Source organism: Leucopleurus acutus (genome assembly GCF_964270905.1).
Source record: "Leucopleurus acutus genome assembly, chromosome: 7".
Classification (NCBI taxonomy): Eukaryota; Metazoa; Chordata; class Mammalia; order Artiodactyla; family Delphinidae; genus Leucopleurus; species Leucopleurus acutus.
In genome coordinates, this window is record NC_139150.1 from 55,473,977 (window position 1) to 55,499,001 (window position 25,025).

The 25,025-nt window shown below is 35.2% G+C and overlaps 1 protein-coding gene across 1 annotated transcript in view; it reads left to right on the forward strand.

The window, feature by feature from the left end:
• The window catches only part of JAK2 (Janus kinase 2), a 163,418-nt gene that overhangs the window by 78,014 nt on the left and 60,379 nt on the right, over window positions 1–25,025 (forward strand). The window contains exons 4-5 of the mRNA XM_082842536.1: window positions 13,964–14,087; window positions 22,295–22,412. Coding sequence (XP_082698662.1) covers window positions 13,964–14,087; window positions 22,295–22,412 — 242 coding nt within the window. The remainder of the gene's footprint in view (window positions 1–13,963; window positions 14,088–22,294; window positions 22,413–25,025) is intronic.

The window sequence follows — 25,025 nt, forward strand, 5'->3', positions numbered from 1 at the left end:
AAAGCTTTATTGATATATAATTCAATATCATACATTCCAAGTCATATATTTCATGTTTTAAATATGTACAATTCAGTAGTGTGTACTATCCTCACAGAGTTGCCCAACCATCACCACAATCAATTTTAGAACTTTTTCTTCTCCCCCAAGAAAACCCTGTGCTTATTGGGTATCACTTCCCAACTCTCCATCCCTCCCCAGTCTTAGGCAACCACTAAACTACTTTCTGTCTTAGTAAATTTGCCTTTCTGTCTCAATAAATTTGGATTATATAATATTTGGCCTTTTTTTACTGGCTTCTTAAACTCATATAATGTTTACAAGTTTCATTCATGTTGTATCATTTATCAGTACTTAATTCTTTCATGGCTGAATAATATTGTGTTGATATACTACATTGTGTTGTGTTGATATACTTCTTGTTTAACCACTGATCAGTTGATGGATATTTGGGCTATTTCCAACTTTTGGCTATCATGAATAATGTTTCTGTGAACATTTGTGTACAAGTTTTTCTGTGGACGTATGACTTCATTTCTGTTGTGTATAAATCTAGGATTGCTGGGTCAAATGGTAATCTTTTTTTTTTTTTTTTTTTTTTTGCGGTACGTGGGCCTCTCACTGTCGTGGCCTCTCCCGTTGCAGAGCACAGGCTCCGGACACGCAGGCTCAGCGGCCATGGCTACTCCGTGGCTTGATAGATCCCCTATCAAGTATATTATTTGGATATATTTTCTCCCATTTTTGTATTTTGTCTTTTCATTATCTGGATCTGGATGGTGTCCTTTGAATCAAATATTTTTAATTTTAATGAGGCCCAGTTAATCAACTTTAGTTATTGTTGCTTGTGTTTTTATGTCATATCTAAGAATCCATTTACCAAATCTAAGGTCATGACAAATTCCCCTTGCATTTTCTTTTCTAGGAATTTTACAATTTTTGCTTTGATTCATTTTGAGTTGATTTTTGCAGATGGTCTGAGGTAGGGATTCAGTGTTATTCTTTTGCATGGGAATATCCATTTATTACTGACTTATTCCATTTTGTATAGTGTTTATAAAGTTCATCCATGTTGTACCATATATTAGTACATCATTCTTCTATGGCTGAATAATATCAAATACATGGTACAACATGGATGAACCTTATAAAAATTGTGTGAAGTGTAAGATGCTAGTAACAAATAAATGTTTACATGTAGATCACAGCACTCTTTGATGAAGAGACTTTGATTTCCCCACTCAGTAGTCTCAGATCACTTGGCAAAATCTCGTTGGTCCATAGACAAATTGGCTTTTCTCTGGATTTTCAGTTCTATTCCATTGGGCTGTATTTCTCTCCTACTGCCAGTACCACACTGTTTGGATCATTATAGCTTTGTAGTAAGTTTTTTTTTTTTTTTTTTTTGCCCATTTTTGGATTGGGTTGTTTGGTTTTTTTTGATATTGAGCTGCTTGAGCTGCTTGTATATTTTGCAGATTAATCCTTTGTCAGTTGCTTCATTTGCAAATATTTTGTCCCATTCTGAGGGTTGTCTTTTTGTCTTGTTTATGGTTTCCTTTGCTGTGCAAAAGCTTTTAAGTTTCATTATGTCCCATTTGTTTATTTTTATTTCCATTTCTCTAGGAGGTGGGTCAGAAAGGATCTTGCTGTGATTTATGTCATAGAGTGTTCTGCCTGTGTCTTCTTCTAAGAGTTTTAAAGTGTCTGGCCTTACATTTAGGTCTCTAATTCATTTTGAGTTTATTTTTGTGTATGGTGTTAGGGAGTGTTCTAATTTTATTCTTTTACATGTAGCTGTCCAGTTTTCTCAGCACCACTTATTGAAGAGGCTTTCTTTTTTCCATTGTATATTCTTAGCTCCTTTATCAAAAATAAGGTAACCGTATGTGCGTGGGTTTATCTCTGGGCTTTCATCCTGTTCCATTGATCTATATTTCTGTTTTTGTGCCAGTACCGTCCTGTCTTGATTACTGTAGCTTTGTAGTGTAGTCTGAAGTCCAGGCGCCTGATTCCTCGAGCTCCGTTTTTCTTTCTCAAGATTGTTTTGGCTATTGGGGGTCTTTTTTGTTTCCATACAAATTGTGAAATTTTTTGTTCTAGTTCTGTGACAAATGCCATTGGTAATTTGATAAGGATTGCATTGAATCTGTAGATTGCTTTGGATAGTTTAGCTATTTTCACAATGTTGATTCTTCAAATCCAAGAACACGGTATATCTCTCTGTCTGTTTGTATCATCTTTAATTTCTTTCATCACCGTCTTAATACTTTTCAGAGTACAGGTCTTTCATCTCTTTAGGTGTGTTTATTCATAGGTATTTTAATGTTTTTGATGCAGTGGTAGATGGAATTGTTTCTTGAATTTCTCTTTCTGGCCTTTTGTTTTTAGTGTATAGAAATGCAACCAATTGCTGTGTGTTGTTTGTGTGTTTTTTTTTTGTGGTACGCGGACCTCTCACTGCTGTGGCCTCTCCCATTGCAGAGCACAGGCTCCGGATGCGCAGGGTCAGCAGCTGTGACTCACGGGCCCAGCCGCTGTGCGGCATGTGGGATCTTCCCGGACCGGGGCACAAACCCGTGCCCCCTGCATTGGCAGGCGGACTCTCAACCACTGCACCGCCAGGGAAGCCCTGTGTGTTAATTTTGTCTCCTGCGACTTTACCAAATTCATTCATTAGCTCTAGTAGTTTTCTGGTATCATCTTTAGGATCCTCTATAGTATCATGTCATCTGCAAACAGTGACAGCTTTACTTCTTTTCTGATTTGGATTCCTTTTATATCTTTTTCTTCTCTGATGGCTGTGGCTAAGGCTTCCAAAACTATGTTGAATAATAGTGGTGAGAGTGGACATCCTTATCTTCTTCCTGATTTTAGAGGAAATGGATTCAGCTTTTCACCATTGAGAACAATGTTAACTGTGGATTTGTCATATATGGCCTTTATTATGTTGAGGGAAGTTCCCTCTATGCCTACTGTCTGGAGAGTTTTTATCATAAATGGGTGTTGAATTTTACTGAAAGCTTTTTCTGCATCTATTGAGATTATCATGTGGTTTTTATCCTTCAGTTTTTTAATATGGTGTATCACATTGGTTGATTTGTGTATATTGAAGAATTTGGGATAAACCCCACTTGATCATGGTGTATGATCCTTTTAATGTGTTCTTGGATTCTGTTTGCTAGTATTTTGTTGAGGATTTTTGCATCTATGTTCATCAGTGATATTGGCCTGTAGTTTGCTTTTTTGTGACATCTTTGTCTGGTTTTGGTATCAGGATGATGAAGGCCTCATAGAATGAGTTTGAGAGTGTTCCTTCTGCTATATTTTGGAAGAGTTTGAGAAGGATAGGTGTAAGCTCTTCTCTAAATGTTTGATAGAATTCACCCACATGTAAAACCATCTGGTCCTGAGCTTTTGTTTGTTTTAAGATTTTTAATCACCGTTTCAATTTCAGTGCTTGTGATTGGTCTGTTATATTTTGTATTTTTTCCTGGTTCAGTCTCAGAAGGTTGTGCTTTTCTCAGCATTTGTCTATTTGTTCCAAGTTGTCCATTTTATTGGCATATATTTGCTTGTAGTAATCCCTATGATTCTTTGTATTTCTGCAGTGTCAGTTGTTACTTCTTCTTCATTTCTGATTCTGTTGATTTGAGTCTTCCTTTTTTTCTTGATGAGTCTGGGTAATGGTTTATAAATTTTGTTTATCTTCTCAGAGAACAAGTTTTTAGTTTTATTGATCTTTGCTATTGTTTCGTTCATTTATTTTCCATTTATTTCTGATCTGATCTTTATGATTTCATTCCTTCTGCTAACTTTGGGGTTTTTTAGTTCTTTTTCTCTAATTGCTTTAGGTGTAAGGTTAGGTTGTTTATTTGAGATTTTTCTTCTTTCTTGAGGGAGGATTGTATTGCTATAAACTTCCCTCTTAGAACTGCTTTTGCTGCATCGCATAGATTTTGGGTCGTTGTGTTTTCATTGTCATTTGTTTCTAGGTATTTTTTAATTTCCTCTTTGATTTCTTCAGTGATCTCTTGGTTTTTTAGTAGTGTATTGTTTGGCCTCCATGTGTTTGTATTTTGTACAGTTTTTTTCCTGTAGTTAATATCTAGTTTCATAGTGTTGTGATCAGAAAAGATACTTGATACCATTTCAGTTTTCTTAAATTTACCAAGACTTGACTTGTGACCCAAGATATGATCTATCCTGGAGAATGTACCATGAGCACTTGAGAAAAAAGTGTATTCTGTTGTTTCTGGATGGAATGTTGTCCTCTAAATATGAAGTCCATCTTGTTTAATGTATCATTTAAAGCTTGTGTTTCCTTGTTTACATTTTGGATGATCTGTCCATTGGTGAAAGTGGGGTGTTAAGTCCCCTGCTATGAATGTGTTACTGTGCATTTCCCCTTTTATGGCTGTTAGCATTTGCCTTATGTATTGAGGTGCTCCTATGTTGGGTGCATAAATATTTACAATTGTTATATCTTCTTCTTGGATTGCCCCCTTGATCATTCTGTAGTGTCCTTCTTTGTCTCTTGTAATAGTCTTTATTTGAAAGTCTATTTTGTCTGATATGAGAATTGCTACTCCAGCTTTCTTTTGATTTCCATTTGCATGGAATGTCTTTTTCCATCCCCTCACTTTCTATCTGTATGTGTCCCTAGGTCTGAAGTGGGTCTCCTGTAGACAGCATCTATACAGGTCTTGGTTTTGTATGCATTCAGCCTGTCTATCTTTTAGATGGAGCATTTAATCCATTTATATTTAAGGTAATTATCGATATGTATGTTCCTATTACCATTTTCTTAATTGTTTTGGTTTTGTTATTGTAGGTCTTTTCCTTCTCTTGTGTTTCCTGCCTAGAGAAGTTCCTTTAGCATTTGTTGTAAAGCTGGTTTGGTGGTGCTGGATTCTCTTAGCTTTTGCCTGTCTGTAAAGGTTTTTATTTCTCCATCAAATCTGAATGAGATTCTTGCTGGTTAGAGTAATCTTGGTTGTGGGTTTTTCCCTTTCATCACTTTAAATATGTTCTGCCATTCCCTTCTGGCTTGCAGGGTTTCTGCTGAAAGATCAGCTGTTAACCTTAGTGGGATTCCCTTGTATGTTATTTGTTGTTTTTCCCTTACTGCTTTTAATATTTTTTCTTTGTATTTTATTTTTCACAGTTTGATTAATATGTGTCTTGGCGTGTTTCTCCTTGGATTTATCCTGTATGGGTCTGTCTGTGCTTCCTGGACTTGATTAACTATTTCCTTTCCCATATAGGGAAGTTTTCAACTATAATCTCTTCAAATATTTTCTCAGTCCCTTTCTTTTTCTCTTCTTCTTCTGGGACCCCTATAAGTCATATGTTGGTGTGTTTAATGTCATCCCAGAAGTCTCTGAGACTGTGCTCAATTATTTTCATTCTTTTTTCTTTATTCTGCTCAGCATTAGTTATTTCCACTATTTTATCTTCCAGGTTACTTATCCATTCTTCTGCCTCAGTTATTCTGCTATTGGTTCCTTCTAGAGAATTTTTAATTTCATTTATTGTGCTGTTCATCATTCTCTGTTTTCTCTTTAGTTTTTCTAGGTCCTTGTTAAACGTTTCTTGTATTCTCTCCATTCTATTTCCAAGATTTTGGATCATCTTTACTATCATTACTCTGAATTCTTTTTGAGGTAGAGTGCTTATCACCTCATTTGTTTGGTCTGGTGGGTTTTAACCTTTCTGCTTCATCTGCTGCGTACTTCTGTCTTCTCATTTTGCTTAACTTACTGTGTTAGGGGTCTCCTTTTCGCAGGCTGCATGTTTATAGTTCCCGTTGTTTTTGGTGTCTGCCCCCAGTGGGTAAGGTTTGTTCAGTGGCTTGTGTAGGCTTTCTGGTGACGGGACTGGTACCTGTGTTCTGGTGGGTGGGGCTGGATCTAGTCTTTCTGGTGGGCAGAGGTGTGTCTGGTGGTGTGTTTTGGCATGTCTGTGAACTTATGATTTTAGGCAGCCTCTCTGCTAATGGGTGGCGTTGTGTTCCTGTCTTGCTAGATGCTTGGCATGGGGCATCGAGCACTGGAGCTTGCTGGTTGTTGGGTGGAGCTGGGTCTTAGCATTGAGACAGAGATCTCTGGGAGAGCTCTTGCCAATTGATATGACTTGAGGCTGGGATGTCTCTGGTGGTCCTATGTCCTGAACTCAGCTCTTCCACCTCAGAGGCTCAGGCCTGACACCAGGCTGGGGCACCAAGACCATTTTGGGAACTCTGAGGTCTTCTGCCAGCCTTCACTAGGTGTTCTGTAGGAGTTGTTCCACATGTAGGTGTATGTTTGATGTACTTGTGGGGAGGAAGGTGATCTCACGTCTTACTCCTCCACCATCTTGAAGGTCCCCCCGATTCTTTTTTAATATAGGTGTTTACAGCTATAATTTTCCCTCTATCCTCTGGTTTTGCTGCATCCCAGAAGTTTTGATATGTTGTGTTTTTGTTTTCAGTTGTCTCAGTGCTTTTTTCAATTTCTTTGATCCATGGTTTCTTCAGGGTGTGTTACTTAATTTCCACATATTTGTGAATTTTCCAGTTTTCCTTCTGTTATGATTTCTACTTTCATTCCATTGTTATCAGAGAAGATATTTTGGATGATTTAATTCTTTTTAAATGTGTTGAGATTTTTTTTGTGACTTAACATATGGCCTACCCTGGGAAATATTCCATGTACATTTGAGAAAAAAATGTATGTTTTGCTATTTTGTGGTCGTGTTCTGAATATGTCTGTTACATCTAGTTGATTTATAGTAATATAAATCCTCTATTTCTGTATAGTTTTTCTGTCCTTTATTGGGAATGGGGTATTGAACTCTCCAACTGTTATTGTTGAACTGTTTTTCCTTTCAGTTTTCAATTTTTAGTCCATATATTTTGGGGCTCATTTGTTAGATATGTATATGTTTATAATTGCTGTATCTTCTTGAAGGATTGAGAATTTCATCAATACATAATGCTCTTCTTTTTCTTTTTTAACAGTTCTTGACTTAAAATCTATTTTGACTGATATTAGTATAGCCATCCCAGCATTCTTTTGCCTGCTCTTTGCATGGGTTATCTTTTTCTGTGCTTTCCCTTTCAACTTAAAATGTCTTTAGATTTAAAATGAGTATCTGGTGGACAGCATATAGTTGGGTCATTTTCTATTTTTTAACCCATTCTACCAATCTCTGCCTTTAATTGGATAGTTCTATTCATTTATGTTTGTAGTAATTCCTGGTAATGAAGGCTACTTTCTGCTATTTTGCTCTGTCTTTTATATGTCTCAGATGTTTTTTACTCCTTGGTTCCTCCATTATTTCTTTCCTTTGTGTTTAATTTTTTTATTATAACATTTTGATTCCTTTCTCATTTTCCTTTCTGTGTATTTTTTAGTTATTTTCTTAGGGGTCACCCTAAGGATTTTAATTAATCTCTTGAAGTATGATAATCTATTTTTAATTAATACCACCTTAGCTTCAATAGTATGCAAAAACTGCTTACATACATACACCTCTGTCCCACCTCCTTTTTGTTGTTGTTTTACAAATTACATCCTTATATGTTACATGCCCGTTAACATAGATTTGTAATTATTGGTTTATGCATTTTTATATTAGAGCATTAAGGGTTAAAAGAGGAATTACGACTTAAAAAATACAGTAATATTGGCTTTTGTATTTATATATAGATATCTTCATAACAGTTTTAACATTTTTTCTCATGACTTTGAGTTACTGTCTGATATGTTATCATTTCCACCTGAAGAATACTTTTTAGCATTTCTTGTGGGGCAGGTCTGTTAGCAGTGAACTCCCTCAGCTTTTGTTTATCTGAGAATGTCTTCATTTCTACTTCATCTTTAAAGGATTATTTTGCCAGATGTAAAAGTCTTGTTTGACATTTTTCCCTTTGAGCCCTTTAATTATATCATCCAGTTTCCTCATGACCTCAGTGGTTTCTGATGAGAAATTGGCTGTGAGTCTTACTGAGACTGCCCAATTGAGGATTCCTTGTATGTAATGAATCATTTGTCTCTTGCTGTTTTCCAGATTCTCTTTATCTTTGGCTTTCGGTGGTTTGATTTTAATGTGTCTCAGTGTGCATCACGTTGCATTTATCATCTTGGAACTCACTGAGCTTCTTAGATTTGTGGGATTTGTGGTTCTCATCAAACTTGGGGAGTTTGGAGCCATTATTTCTTCAGATATTCTTTCTGTCCTTTTCTCTACTTTCTCTCCCTCTGGAACTCCCATAATGTATACGTTGATACACTTGAAGGTATCCTACAGGTGTGTTAGTTTTCTCCATTTTTTTTCCTTTCTATTTTCTTTTTCCCCCCTACTCTTCAGAGTAGGTAGTTCAATTGACTTGAATCAGAATCAGTTAGCTGATACTTCTGTTTAAACATGCTTTTGAACCCCTCTAGTGAATTTTCAGTTTCAGTTATTGTAGTTCTTTGCTCCAGATTTTCTCTTTTTATACTGTTCATGTCTTAGTTGATTACATCCTTCTCCTGGTTTCCTTCAGTTCTTTGTCCATGGTTTCCTTTAGCATTTTTGAGCACGTTGAAGGCAGCAAATTAAAGTCATTTTCTAGTAAAACCTACGTCTCTGTTCCTCAAGGTAGTTTCTCTTAATTTCTTCTGTGTATGGGAATTCTTTCCTCTTTCTTTGCTTGCTTCATAATTTTTGATTGAATATTCAACAAGTTGGATCTTTCAAATCTATAATGTAGTAACTGGAAATTTGAGTCTTCTCTCTTCTGTGTTTTTTGTTGCTTGCTTTAGGTGGCAGTTGTTTGTTTGCTGACTTTTCGAAACTATATTTATGAAGTCTGTATTCTTTGTCATGTGTAGTTCTGAAGTCTCTGTTCCTTTAGCTTGTGGTCAGGTTTTATTATCAGAGATTTCTTTGAATTCCAAGAACCAGAAGAAAAGAAATGAGGACCAAAAAGTCTCCCAGTCTTTGCAGATTGGCTCTCTGTTTGATCATTCGTTCAGTGTTTATTCAGTCTGTGTACAACTTTGCCTTAGCCTTTTCTTTCTGCTTGTGCTGAGACTGAAGATCAGCCTGAGGTGAAAGCTTTAAGGGTCTTCTCTTAACTGTCCTTCCTTGGGCATGAATATGGCTTTCCTCTTCTCCAGTATATAAAGGTGCTTTTCAATGCTTTAATTCCCCAAAGAAACTTTCTCCCCATCATTTTCTCTTTAGCTTTCAGCATGTCTGTTTTGGGCCGCAGCTTTAGAACTTTTGCCCCAGGTGGCAGCACATTGGTCATTTGCCTTACAACATTTTGGAGGAATTACCTCTATGAAGCTGCTTTTCTGCTCTGAGAAAGTTCCAAATTTGGTGAAACATAGGTATGTTCTTGCAACAATTCTTCTGTCAGTTTCCAGTCAGGTCAAAAGAGACAAAAATCAGTTCCTTGAGATTAAGGTTGGCTCTCTTCACTCCAGAGCCATGAACCAGAGTTTCACATTGGGAATACCAGCTGCCATCTCTAAGCCCTTCATGAGCAGAGAGGAAAGTAGAAATGCTGCCAATTTTTCCTACCATTTTAAAATTGTCTTTTTCCTGACTCAACAATTGCTTGGTTGTTGCATATCTTTGACTGTTTTCCAGAGTTCTCATGAAGTTGATTCTGACAGTTTTTACTCAGTTTTTCTTGTTGCTGTATAGGGATATTCCATTTTCACTGATGTCACTCTTCCTTTACTTCTGTAATCATGGTTTATTCTAGTACTTTGAACATATTTATAATGACTGCTTTGAAGATTTTGTTAAATCTCACATCTGGGTCTTCTCACAGGCAGTGTTTGTTGCCTTCCTTTTTTCTTGCCCAAGGATTACACTTTCCTGTTTCTTTGCATATCTCATAATCTTTTTGTTAAAAACTGGACATTTTAGGTAATATAGGAGATCTGGATTCTGATTCCCTTGGGGATTTTAAAATTATCCATCTGTTACTGATTTTTTTGTTTGTTTAATTTTCTGTGGTCATAGTGTATACTCTGTATAATTTCAATCCTTTGAAATTTTTTGAGACTTTCATTGTTACTTAGGTTATCAACTGTCTTGTTTAATATTTCACATGCATTTAAAAATGGTGTGTATTCTGCACTTGCTAGGTGTAGTGTTCTCTAAATTTGAATTGGTTAGTTTTTAAATTTTATGTCCTTTTATTTTTATTTTTTTGTCTTTTCTCAGTTTCTGAGAGATTTTGAATGTGTTTCTCCTTCTGGTTCTATGTTTTTTTGCTTCATGTATTTTGTAGCCATGTTATTAGTTGTACACACATTTAATATTATTATGTCTTCCTGTTGAACTGACCCTCTTATCACTGTGAAGTGTTCCTTTTTATCACAACTAATGCTTCTTCCTAAAGTTTATTTCATCTGATGCTAATGTTGACTCATCACGTTTGTTTTGGTTTGTGTTTGCATCATATATAATTTTCTTACTTTTTAGCTTCAGCCTATCTGTGTCTCACATTTAAAGTATCTCTTGTAAATAACACAAAGTTTTTTTTTATAATCCAGACTGATAGAGTATGCATTTTAATTGGCTCATTTACATTTATGTAATATAATCAGTAATTACTGATGTATTTGTGTTTAAATTTATTATCTTGTTTGTTTTCTGTTTATCTGTCTTCATTTTGTTTTCCTTTTCTATGTTTTTTAGGTTGATCAAGTATATTTCTTTTCTTTACTTCATCTCTTCTATTGGATTTTTTGTACTAGTTTTGGTATTTTTCTGTTGATGGCTACCCTAGATATTATAATGTACATTTTTGGCTTATTACAGTCTTAAACTAGTAGGTTATTTTTCAAACAGTTCAAGAACTTTATAACAGTTTAACTCAGTTTACTTCTTTTCACATTTGGTGCTATTGATATAGTATATTTTACTTTTGTATATATCATAAACACACAGGGCACTTATATTATTATTGCTTTAAATAGTCATTGTTCTTTTATCTTTACCCTTTCCCATGTTCTTCATTTTTCCTACAGTTCCATGCTTTCATCTGTCGTCATTTTCCTTCAGTTTAAAGAACTCCTTTTAATATTTCTTGTATTGCAGATCTGCTGGGGACAAATTCCTTCAGCTCTTGTTTATCTTTACTCCTCTTGAACCTCTTGATAAATTTTTTACCTCTGTTAAAGGAAACCAGAGCCAAACAAAAGTTAAAGTGGTAAAGATGGACTTTATTTAAACAACTATTGTAGTAGGGGAAGCTACTCCAGTAGAGGAGTGGGCTTAATTCTAGACACAGTCTGAACAAGTGGGAATTTATAGCCAAGGAGCAAGTAGGGTGGGGGCATTGGTGAATGGAACATTACTAGAGGAGACATCAAAGTCTGGGAATATTTTTGGCTGAACCAACCTAACAGAGGATTCTTGCTGAGCAGGCCAAGGTGATCATCTACCACCTGGGGGATGGTAGGGGTGAAGAATTTGATCAGATATCAAAGGTGGCGAATTCTTGCTAAAAGGACTTAAGCAGGATTCCTGCTTAAACTGGATTCTACAAGGAAATACATGGTTGGGGCTTGTTAAGGAGAGGGTTCAGAGGAGCCTGACTAAAATTTGGTCAAGCGAAGAATCTTTGTCACCTCTCTGTACTTTTGTTTTTTCTTGTTGTCTTTACTGTCATTGCACTTAATTCCTCGAATTGTAATTCTCTAATGGCTTCTCTGTGTCATCTACTACACTGTGAGATCCTTAGAGTTAGGCACTATTTTCATTTTTGTATTTTCCATACCTATCTTGTGCATATTATAGAATAGGGACTCTGTTAATATTAGTGGAATGATGACTATTCTTGGTCTAGAATGATACAGAATTGAATCACAATTCTGGTAATAGCTTGAAAAAGAAGAAACATTTGAACTAATTAATATTATTTTATTAATAAATAAAAATAATTTGGACTTGGTGTGTAGGGAAAGAAAGGGAGTTAAAAATGACTTTGAGGTTTCTTTGAGGTCCAATCTATTCAATATAATGTATATCTCAAACACAGTATCACTGCCTTTTCTTCCTTCCTAAGACAGTCCAATTAACATGAACTAGTAAGAAAACATGAAATAAGTATTAATATATAATTGCCATTTTGGAATAAGGTAGTGTGACTAAACATGACTATAATCACTGTCTTCTGCTTTTTTTTTTTTTTTGCGGTACGTGGGCCTCTCACTGTTGTGGCCTTTCCCGTCATGGAGCACAGGCTCCGGACACACGGGCTCAGCGGCCATGGCTCATGGGCCCAGCTGCTCTGCGTCATGTGGGATCTTCCCGGACTGGGGCACGAATGCGTGTCCCCTGCATCGGCAGGCAGACTCCCAACCACTGAGCCACCAGGGAAGCCCTCTCCTCAACTTTTTAAGTGCTTAGATTGTTTCTTTAATAGTTATTTTTCTTTTGAAGTTTTAAAATTCTTGAATCCATTTTTTAAAGTAATGTAGATTTTCAAAAATTGTCCAGTTGTCTACATTTTCAAATTTACTACCAAAATTTATTCTAACACTTTTTGTCTTTATAACATACACTTGTAATTATACTTTAAAAAATTCTTAATGTTTATCTATGCCTCCTTTTTTTTTTCTTGATCAGGCTGGACAAAGGCTTATTTATTTTGTTAGTAATTACAAATAATCAGATTTTATTTTGTTGATTCTCTTTATTGAATCTTTATTCTCTGTTAACTTCTACTCTATCATGTCCTTCTTTCATCTGTCTTTGGGATTAGTCTGTTGTTTTCTAATGTATTGAGTTAGATAATTTAGGTCATTATCTGTGATTTTGTAATATAAGCAGGTTAAAGCTACAATTTTCCCTCTTGAATATCACTTTAGTTATATTCCATCATTTAATACGTGGTATTGGTCATCATTCATTATAAGTGCTTTCTAATTTCTGTTATAATTTCTCCTATGACCTGTGAGATATTTAGAAGTATTTGTAAATTCAAAAATGATGCAAGGATACAGTTTCAAAGTTGTTATTGAATAATGTTTTTATATGTAACTAATTGAAATTGTTACATATTTATGAGTAGACAGTTACGTTAATAACTTAAATAAAAAATTTAAATCTTTGTTGTCAGTGTGTCAGGTTGATGTCATTTTGCCTACAGTGGAAAAGAATGAAAACATCAGTAGAGTAAACATACTTTCTGTGAGGCTTATGTTTACAAATATATAGGATTAAAATTTTTTTCCTTAGTATTCATTTCTGATTTAATTGAAGTGTGATTAGAAAACATGGTATGTATGATCATTCTCTGGCATTTTTGGAGACTTGTTTTTAGTCTCCATATGATTGGTATTTATTTGTTTGGGTGAATGTACGTGTGAATGTTCTGTATGTGCTTGGAAATAATATGCGTTATTTAATTGTGTGACTTAGGTGTTCTGTATGTTTTTTTAAAAGTCCACTGTCCTTCAGCCTTTTGTTAATGTACCTCCTAAAATATCTTTGAAAACAATTCTTGCATTTTAAGTTGATGTTTAAAGTATTTCATTGTAAGTTTAAATAGTGCAGAGGATATAATGACTGGTATATTGTGTAAAACTTGACATTTAAAAATAAAACTGTTTCACTGTTCTCTTTAAAGCATCTGATGACTCCTAAATATTTTAGTTATTTGGTACCCTCATGATTATTTAAAACACACGTAACTTTGTATCAACCTTACTGTACAGGACAACTAAAATACTAGATAAAATATATTTTATAATGTGCTTGAAAGAATCGTAGCAATCAAATTTCAAAATATAGGGGAAAAATATATTTAATTAAGAATTCAGTTGTGAGTCATGTTGAACGAGAAGATTTTGAATGCTACTGCATTTTGTGCTGATTTTAAGTGTTGTTACTTCAGCCCCATTGCAGATTATAGATGTTATGTAAATGTACTTCACTATCTAATAATTTTTTTCTGCTTCTTTCCTAGGAGTCACACCTGTGTATCATAGTATGTTTGCTCTAATGAATGAAACGGAAAGGATCTGGTATCCACCCAACCACGTCTTCCATATAGATGAATCAACCAGGCACAATGTACTCTACAGAGTCAGGTACTTTCTCCAGTAAAGTGACTAATTAACTTAATAGTAAAAGGGCAAAGTGGGAGAAATTATCAACCATATTTTTTAATTGCAAGGTCTTTAATATCAGAGACCAGAACCAATTAGCATCTAATCTTCTTCAATTAAGACTCTCTTTCCCCACTAGAGAAAGTGTTCATACATGTTCTTTAACTAGAATGCTCTGAGAATAAAGCTGTCCTGGTGAGATGCTACTTTACCACTTAAGATTATAGTTAAATTTTGAACAGGTCAAGAATGGCCTTTACTAGCAAAATCCTAAATGTTTGGAATATTGATAGTTTCCCAGGAAATTTGATGTTTTGTTCAATAATATGTAATCTCACATTTTTTCTTTTTAATAACTTTTTTTTTAAGTTGAAGTGAAGGAAAGGTAAGATTTTGCCAGTGATTATTTACAACCTCAAATTATAAGTTACTTTATTGGATAATCTTTGGTAATATGTAGTACCAATTTAGAGAAATCCAGAGGTACTTTTCCATTCAAAAGGATGAAACAAAGAAATAAGTTTGATCTCTGGTTCTTACTTATGAAATAGATCCATTCCATACAGAGTCAGTGTTGCATAGTAAAAAAGAAAATGGACTCATTCATGTTTTTAAAAAGAAAAGAAAAGGAGACCGTAATAAACTAAGACTTAAGAGAGGCATCCTTACCACGACAAAGGATATCTGCAAAAAACATGTGGCAAATAATATTCTTAAATGGTAAAATGTTAGAAGCATTCTCTTTAAAATCAGGAAAAAGATGTATAGAAAACAAAGATAGCCATGATCACTGCTTGTATATAGGATTTTGGTGGAGTTCCTAACCAGTATAGTAAGACAGGAAAAATAAATAAAATATTTCATAATTGAGAACAAAGAAGCAAAAAGTCATTATTTGGGGATGATATGATTGTTAACATAGAAAATATGAACAAATCTACAGGCATCAATAATAATCATTTAGCAGAAGTCTAGATTTATGTGATCAGTATGTTAAAAAATTAACTATTTCCATACACCACAAACAAACAGAAAGAGGTCACTTAAAATAATGACTAATAACAACAAAAAACATAAGGGACCTAGGATTAAATCTATTCAAGTTATGTAGGAGTTATGCAGATTTTAAGACTTTTCAATTTGTGTTATTTAAAGAAGCAGGTAATATGCATATGTTTCACAAAATATCAGTATCTTATTAAGAATATTTTCTTTATCACTTTCTATAATTACTGTACTTTCTGCAATCAGCAAGTAGTATATCTTTTTATTTTAAAATGTTTGTAGAGCAGTGGTCTGCAGTCTTTTTCTATAAGAAGCCAGATAGTAAATATTTTAGGCATTGCAGGCCATACTGTCTCTGTTGTAGTTATTCAACTCTATTATTATAGTGTGAAAGCAACCATAGACAGTAAGTAAATGAATGGCCATGACTGTGTTCCAGTAAAACTTTATAAAAATTGGTAGTGGACCAGATTGGGCCTGTGAGCCATAGTTTGCTGACCTCTTCTTAAGAATTAAAAAATAAGTCCCTTATCAAATTCATGACTTTCTCATATTTTTAAACTAAGGAAGCACATATCCATCGCTATCTATAATCAAAAGTTCCAAGGATAGTCTAACCAGAAACTACCCAAAAGGAGATTTTATATAATTAAAAAAATAATTCCACCTGCCTTTTTTTTTTTTTTTTTTTTTTTCCGTACGCGGGCCTCTCACTGTTGTGGCCTCTCCCGTTGCGGAGCACAGGCTCTGGACGCGCAGGCTCAGCGGCCATGGCTCACGGACCCAGCCGCTCCGCGGCATGTGGGATCTTCCCAGACCGGGGCACGAATCCGCGTCCCCTGCATCGGCAGGCGGACTCTCAACCACTGCGCCACCAGGGAAGCCCTCCACCTGCCTTTTATTCAGAGGCTATTCTTCATTTCCTTTATTACATATTTATGGGTTATTTCAAAATCAACATAAAAGAGCAACAATTATAAAACTGTGTTGGAGGGCTTATAATGTATAAAGATGTAACTTTTATGACAAATATAGAATAAAGGGAATGGAACTGAATTTCTGTATTTTATTGAAATTAAGTTGATATGAATAAGAACTAGATTGTTTAAGTTAAAATGTCTGTTGTAATCCTCTGGGAGACTCCTATGAAAATAACTCAAAAATATATAGTAAAAGATAAAACAAGAGACTTAATGTATATAATACACTAGAAAATATCTATAGCAATAATGGAGGAATATATGAACAAAAAATCGAAAAAAAGCCTAATAGAAGCAAAATGACAGACATAATAAATACTTTATTAACAGTAATTGCCTTAAATATAAACGAATTAAACACTCAGGTCAAAAGGCAGAGATTGGAGGACTGAATTAAAAAAAACATAAATTACATGCTGTCTATTAGAGGCACACGTTGCATTCAAAAACACAAATAACTTGAAAGTAAAGGATTGAAAAAGATAAAACAGGCATTCAGTAACTGAAAGAGAGCTGGAGTAGCCGTATTAATATCAGACAAAATTGTCTTTAAGATATATATTGTTGCTAGAGACAGAGGAGGGACATTTTATAATTATCAAGGAGTTAATCTGTTACGAAACATAATAACATTTGTTTAAAATTGTTATAAGTTGGATCCAACTACAGAGCTCCAAAATAAATGAAGCAGCAATGAAAGAATTAAAGGGAAAACTAGACAATTCAACAATAATAGTTGGAGACTTCAATACGTCACTTTCAGTAATGGACAGAACAACTAGACAGAAGATCAGCAAGGAAATAGAAGACTTGACCAACACTGTAAACCAGCTAGACATACATATATAGAACACTGCACCCAACCATAGCACAATACACATTCTTTTCAAGTGCATATGGAATATTCTCCAGGATAGATCATATGTTAGTCCACAAAATGAATCTCAATAAATTTACAAAGATTGAAGTCATACAAAGTATGTTCTCTGACCACAGTGGAATTAAATTAGGGATCATTAACAGAAGGAGATCTGGAAAATTCACAAATACATGGTAATTAACAACACATTTCTAAATAACTGAGGGGTCAGAGAAGAAATCACAAAGGAAAATGGAAAATACTTTGATATGACTGAAAATGAAAACGGATCATGTCAAAACTTATGGTATGCAGCTAAAACAATGCTTAAAGGAAATTCATAGCTATAAGTGCCTATATTAAAAAAGAAAAAAGTTCTCAAAGCTATTAACATTCCACTTTAACAAAGTAGAAAAAGAAGAGTATATTAAATTCAAATCAAGTTGAAGGAAGGAAATAATAAAGATCAGAGTAGAAATAAATGAAATAGAGAATAGGAGGACAACAGAGAAAATCAAGAAACCAAAAGCTGGTTCTTTGAAAAGATCAACAATATCAGTAAACCTTTAGCTAGACTGACCAAGATAAAAAGAGAGAAGCTTAAATTATTAAAATCAGGAATAAAAGAGGTAACATTACTGTGACCTTACAGAAATAAAAAGGATTATAAGGAACAACTGTATGCCAACAAACTACATAACCAAATGAAATGGACAAATGTTTAGAAAGACACAAACTGTAGAACTGACAAAGCAAGAAGTAGAATGTCTGAATAGACCTTAACAAGTAAAGAAATGGAATTCAATTAGTAATTTAAAAAAACTTTCCCGGGCTTCCCTGGTGGCGCAGTGGTTGAGAGTCCGCCTGCCGATGCAGGGGACACGGGTTCGTGCCTTGGTCCGGGAGGATCCCACATACCGCGGAGCGGCTGGGCCCGTGAGCCATGCCTGCTGAGCCTGCACGTCCAGAGCCTGTGCTCCGCAACGGGAGAGGCCACAACAGAGAGGGGCCTGCGTACCTCAAAAAAAAACAAACAAAAAACTTTTCCACAAAGGAAAGCCCAGGCCCAAGTGGCTTTACTGGTAATTCTATTAAACTTCTAAGGAAGAGTTGATACTAGTTATTCACAAAAAGTGAAAAGGAGGGAACACTTCCTAATTCATTCTGTGAGTTCACCATTACCCTGATACCAAATCCAGACAGACATCTAAAAGAAAAGAAAGCTACAGACAAATATCCCTTATAAACATAGTTGTAAAAATCATCAAGAAAATACTAGCAAACAAAATTCAGCAATATATAAAAAGGATTAAATATTGACCAGGTGGACTTTACTCCAGGAAATACAAGGTTGCTTTAACATATGAAAATCAATCAATCAATATAATGTACCATATTAGTAGAATAAAGAATCAAATCTTATTATCATCTTAATAGAGACAGAGATAAACATTTGACAAAATCCAACATTCTATCGTGATCAAAATATTAAACATAATAAGGATGGAAGGGAACTTAGTCTGATAAAGGGCATCTGTGAAAAACCCAAAGCTAACCTTATGCTTGATAGTGAAAGGCTGAATGCTTTCTTCCAAAGATCAGGAACAAGACACAAATATCTGCTGTCACCACTTCTGTTTAACACTGTACCATAGATTCTAGCCAGGGAAAATAGGCAAGAGAAAGAAATACAGGGCATCTATATTGGAAAAGAAGTGGTAAAACTCTCTGTTCACAGATGATATGATCTAGTATATGAAAAATCCTAAGGAATTAAGAAACTGTTAGAACTAATAAATGAGCTCAGCCCAGTTACAGGATAGAAATACAAAATCAGTTGTATTTCTATATGCTAGCAATTAGAGAAGAAATGTGAAATTAAGAAAATTCCATTTATCATGGCATAAAAGAATACTTAGGTATAAACCTGACTAAAGAAGTGCACAGTTTGTGTACTGAGAAATATAAAATATTATTGAAAGAAATTAGAGAAACACCTAAATAAATGGAAAGATAATATAGGAAGACTTAATATTGTTAAGATGGCAATGTTCCCATAATTAATCTGTATATTCAATGCAATCTCCACTGAAATTCTAGCTATCTTTATTGCAGAAATTGAAAAATTGGTCATAAAATTCATAAAAAATCAAAGGGACTTGGAATAGCCCAAACAGTCTTGAAAAAGAACAGTTAGAAGATTCACACTCATTTCAAAACTTCATCCACAACCACAGTAATCAAGACAGTGTACTGCTGACTTAAGGTTAGATAATAGATTAATGGAGTAAAATTGAAAGTCCAAAAATAATCTCTCATACTATGGTAATAGACTTTAGACAAGGGTGCCAAGACAATTCATGGGGAAACAATAGTCTTTTCAACAAATGGTGCTGGGACAACTGAATATCCACATGTAAAGTAATGAATTTAGACAACTCACACTGTTTACAAAAAGGTAACTTAAAATGGATCATAGACCTAAATCTAAGAGCTAAAACTGTAAATTCTTAGGAGAAAACAGGATCATGTGTTTGTGTACTTAAATTAGGCAGTGATTTCAATATGGCACCAAAAACCTAAGCAACAAAAGAAAAATAGGTTAATTGGGATTCATCAAAGTATACGTTTGTGCATCAAAGGATACTGACAAGAATGTGAAAAGACAACCTATAGAATGGAAGAAAATGTTTGTAAATTATATATCTGACAGATGTCTTATATCCAGAATATATAAGGAACTCTTACAGTTCAGTACAGTGACAACTAACACAATTAAAATAGGGGCAAAGTTTTGAATAGCCCTTTCTCTAAACAAAACATACAACTGATAAATAAGCATGTGAAAAGATACTCAAAATCTTTATTCATTAGAGAAATGTAAATCAAAACCACAATGGGATACCATTTTACCCACTAGGATGGCAAGCATTAAAAAGATGGACGATAACACATTGTTATAAATTTGTCAAATTAGGGATTTCCCTGGTGGTCCAGTGGTTAAGACTCCATGTTGCCAATGCAGGGGGCATGGGTTCAATCCCTGGTTGTGGAACTAAGATCCCACGTGCTGCGCGATGTGGCCAAAAGATTAAAAAAAAGAAATTGTCAAATTACCTCTTATTAAGTGGAACATAGGGTGCCAGATGGTGAGCCACATTTCAACAACAGACTACAAGAGGAATTGAAGTAGAAAAATGTTTATTACTCACAGGTTCTTGAGGAAGTACCCACATGCCTTAAGGGGTCACATGGAGAGGTCAAGGCACAGTGCAGATAGAGAGAGTCAGGACCTGGAGCATGTGCCTTTATTAGGGTTTAAGTGTAGAGTGCCTTGAGGTTCCTGGACTAAGGCCAGACTGGTCAATTCAAAAGAGTTGGGTTTTGGTAAGTCACGTAGGGATCTTATTGAAGAGGTGCATAGGACTAGGCACTGGGAGGCAGGGATGAGTGTTGATCACAGAGGCTGTTGGGGAAGTCGTATAAGGAACTTACATTTGCTTGTGACTCTGCAAGTTGTTCTCTAGGCCAGCGTTTGTGTGGGAGCTAATGTCAGTTTAAGGTCACTACAGGACTCTTGACGAAACAAAATGAATGCTGAGTCAGCAGCACCATAGAGTAACTTAGCTAAACTCTCCACCCAAGTGTTGGCAAGGATGTGACCTATTGGGACACTCATACATTGTTAGAAGTATAAAATAGCGCTGCTTTGAAAGACAGTTTGGCTACTCCTTTAAAAGATAAACATAGAATTATCATATGATTCAGCAGTGCCACCCTAGGTATATATGCAAGAGAAATGAAAACATACTTCCACCGGAAAGAAAACTTGTATATGATTATTCATAGCAACATTATTCACAATAGCAAAAAGATGGAAACAAACCAAATGTCCATGAAGTCATGAATGGTTAAGCAAAATGTGGTATATCCATACAATGGGAATTTAATTGGGCAATAAAAAGAAGTGAAGTACTGATACTGCTATAAATGTGGATGATCCTTGAAAACATTATGCTAAGTGAAAGAAGGTAGAAAAAGCCACATATTATATGATTCCATTTATATAAAATATGCAGAATAGACAAATTTATAGAGGTAGACTAGTGGTAACTTAGGGCTGAGGAGTAGATAAAGGTGGCTTGGGTAGGGAATTTCTTTTATGGAAGATAAAGATGTTCTAAAGTTAGGTTGTGGTGATGTCTGTACAGTGCTTTGAATATACTAAAAACATTGAATTGTATACTTTAAATGAGTGAACTTTATGTGAATTTTATCTCAGTAGAACTGTAAATAAAAAAAGCAATATAGAATTTTTTTGTTTCTCTGAAGGACAAGTTTGTAACCTCCATTTTTTTTAACTGAAGTGTAGTCGATTTACAATGTTGTGTTAGTTTCTTGTGTACAGTAAAGTGATTCAGTTATACATATTTATATATATTCTTTTTCATATTCTTTTCCATTATAGCTTATTACAGGATATTGACTATCCCTGTGCTATATAGTAGGACCTTGTTTATCCATTCTATATATAATAGTTTGCATCTGCTAACCCCAAACTCACAATCCAACCCTCCCCCACTCCCCTTCCCCTTTGGCGACCACAAGTCTTCTCTATGTCTGTGAGTCTGTTTCTGTTTCATAGATAAGTTCATTTGTGTCATATTTTAGATTCCACAGATAAGTGATATCATATGGTATTTCTCTTTCTCTTTCTGACTGGCTTCGCTTAATATGATAATCTCTAGGTCTGTCTGTGTAGCTGCAAATGGCATTATTTCATTCTTTTTTATGTAATCTCTGTTTCTTTAAAGAAGAAGCAATTATTTGTTTTCACACCAAATTAGCATTTTCACATTCCTCTACTGATGTTCCTAGAATTACATTAAAAAGTTTTTTTTGAATTTTATTTTATTTTTTTAATATAGCAGTTTCTTATTAATTATCTATTTTATACATATTAGTGTATATATGTCATTCCCAATCTCCCAATTCATCCCACCACTACCACCCCCCCTGCTTTTCCCCCTGGTGTCCATACTAAAATTTTTTTTGTTAATGTTTTATTTCTACATTTCTCTATTTTCTATTATTTGCTTCTATGTTCTGTTCATGGAAGAAGGGAGAATATGGATTTTAAACTTATGTTTCTTGTATTTTCTGGCTGTATTATTACCATGGCTTTACCCATATTTCCTTTTGTCCTCACTTTGTATTTAACACTGTTAGTTGTGTTTTCTGATTATGGGATAATACCTTTTGGTAGATCGGAAGTGGTTATATATATACAGTATGTTTATATTAGAACTGTTAGAGGCTGACTGATTGTTTTAATTGTCTTGTAGATTTTACTTTCCTTACTGGTATTGTAATGGCAGCAACAGAACCTATAGGCATGGAATATCTCGAGGTGCTGAAGCTCCTCTTCTTGATGACTTTGTCATGTCTTACCTTTTTGCTCAGGTATGTACATGTGTTAAATAATAAATATCTGGCCATGTAAATGTATCTCTTAATCAGAAAAATATTCACATATGGGAAAATTGATGTTCTGTCTGCATAGCAGGTGCAGAAAGGTAACAAAATTGAGTCTTTTATCACTAATTTTTAATCCCATGGTTTATGGATAATAGAATCTATCTTATAAAGATTCCTAGAATTGCCCCTTTTGAATTTTCTTTTTATTTTAGTGCTTTAGATCATTTTAAGGATTTCACAAGCTTAGACTGAGTTTTACAACATGATTCATGTAGACCTAAGTGGCTGGAATATAGGACAGTGAAATTTCTTTAGAGAAAAATTTTTTTAAATTCCTAAACAATTTCAGACTTAATTAGTGGGTTGTAAAATGTGAAGAATGTAAGTAATTGCATAAAAAATGAACTACAGTAGTTTGTGTAGCCCCTCATAGGAGGGTGGCTGGTTGTTGATACTTAGTCTGAGAACTGTGTTCCAGTTGTTTATTAATATTGTTAAATTTTTGTGGTGTTTTTGAACATTTTTAAATGCTTTTATCTATTGCCTTGATTAGTGCTTTTGTGTAAAGATACACTCTTGATATCCCCAAGGTATCAGATCAAGGAGTTCTAAATCAGATCTGCTAATATCATGGGAAATAACCTCACAGATCCTCATAGCTCACATTTCTAACATGTGTAGTAGGGCTAGTTCAGTTTGTGAGCAACAAATTGAAAAATACTTCTCTTTTGCAATATGAGAGCAACCAACTTTTTTGTGTGTGAGGGGGTAAAATATACTTAATAAAATTTACTATTTTAACCATTTTTAAGTGGTCAAATCAGTGGCATTAATTCAGTACCTTCATTTTTTTTTTCTTTTTTTTCGGTATGCGTGCCTCTCACTGTTGTGGCCTCTCCCGTTGTGGAGCACAGGCTCCAGACGCGCAGGCTCAGAGGCCATGGCTCATGGGCCCAGCCGCTCCGTGGCATGTGGGATCTTCCTGGACTGGGGCACGAACCCGTGTCCCCTGCATCAGCAGGTGGACTCTCAGCCACTGCGCCACCAGGGAAGCCCAGTACCTTCATATTGTTCTGCACCCATTACCACCATCCATCTCCAGAACATTTTTCATCTTCCTAAATTGAAACTTTATACCCATTAAAAAATAACTTCTCATTCCCCTCTCCTCCTGACCCCTGGCAGCCACCTTTCTACTTTCTGTCTCTATGAATTTGCTTATTCCAGGTAGCTCATATAAGTAGAATCATACAGTATTTACTCTTTTGCGACTGGCTTATTTCTCTTACCATAATGTCTTCAGGATTCAACCATGTTGTAGCATGTGTCAGAATCTCATTCCTTTTTAGGGCTGAATAATACTCTATTGTATGTACCACATTTTGTTTACCCATTCATCTCTTGTTGGATAGTTGGGTTGCTTCTGCCTTTTGGCTCTTATGAATAACACTGCAACGAACATGGGTGTACAGATATCTCTCTGAGATCTTACTTTCAATTCTTTTGGATATCTATCCAGAAGTGGGATTACTAGATGATATGGTAGTTGTATATTTAATTTTTTTGAGGAACTGCCATACTGTTTTCCATAGCAGCAGCACCGTTTTACATTATTACCAGCAGCACACAGCATTCCACATCCTCACCAACACTTACTTTCTGCTTTTCTGATGATGGCCATTCTGATAGGTGTGAAGTGGTATCTCGTTGTGTTTTTTTTTTTTTTTTTTTTTGCGGTACGCAGGCCTCTCACTGTTGTGGCCTCTCCTGTTGCGGAGCACAGGCTCCGGACGTGCAGGCTCAGTGGCCATGGCTCATGGGCCCAGCCGCTCCACGGCATGTGGGATCTTCCCGGACCAGGGCACGAACCTGTGTGCCCTGCATCGGCAGGCGGACTCTCAACCATTGCGCCACCAGGGAAGCCCTGCATGTATCTTTTTGAATTACAGTTTTTTCCAGATATATGCCAGGAGTGGGATTGCTGGATCATATGGCAACTCTATTTTTAGTTTTGAGCTACCTCCATACTGTTCTCCATAGTGGCTGCACCAACTTACATTCCCTCCAATAGTGTAGGAGGGTTCCCTTTTCTCCACATCCTCTCCAGCATTTGTTATTCATAGACTTTTTAATGATAGCTATTCTGACAAGTGTGAGGTGGTATCTTGTAGTTTCGATTTGCATTTTGCTCACAATTAATGATGTGGACCATCTGTTCATGTGCCTGTTGGCTACCTGTATGTCTTCTTTGGAGAAATGTCTATTTATATCTTCTGCCCATTTTTCAATTAGGTTATTTGTTTTGTTGTTATTGAATTGTATGAGCTATTTGTATATTTTGGAAATTAAGCCCTTGTTTGTCACATCATTTGCAGGTATTTTCTCCCATTTTGTAGATTGTCTTTTCATTGTGTTATGGTTTCCTTTGCTATGTAAAAGCTTGTAAGTTTGGACTAGGTCCCAGTTGTTCGGTTTTGCTTTTATTTCTATTGCCTTGGTAAACAGACCATTGGTATGATTTATGTCAGAGAATGTTTTGCCTATGTTCTCTTCAAGGAGTTTTCTGGTATCATGTCTTATATTTAAGTCTTTAAGCCA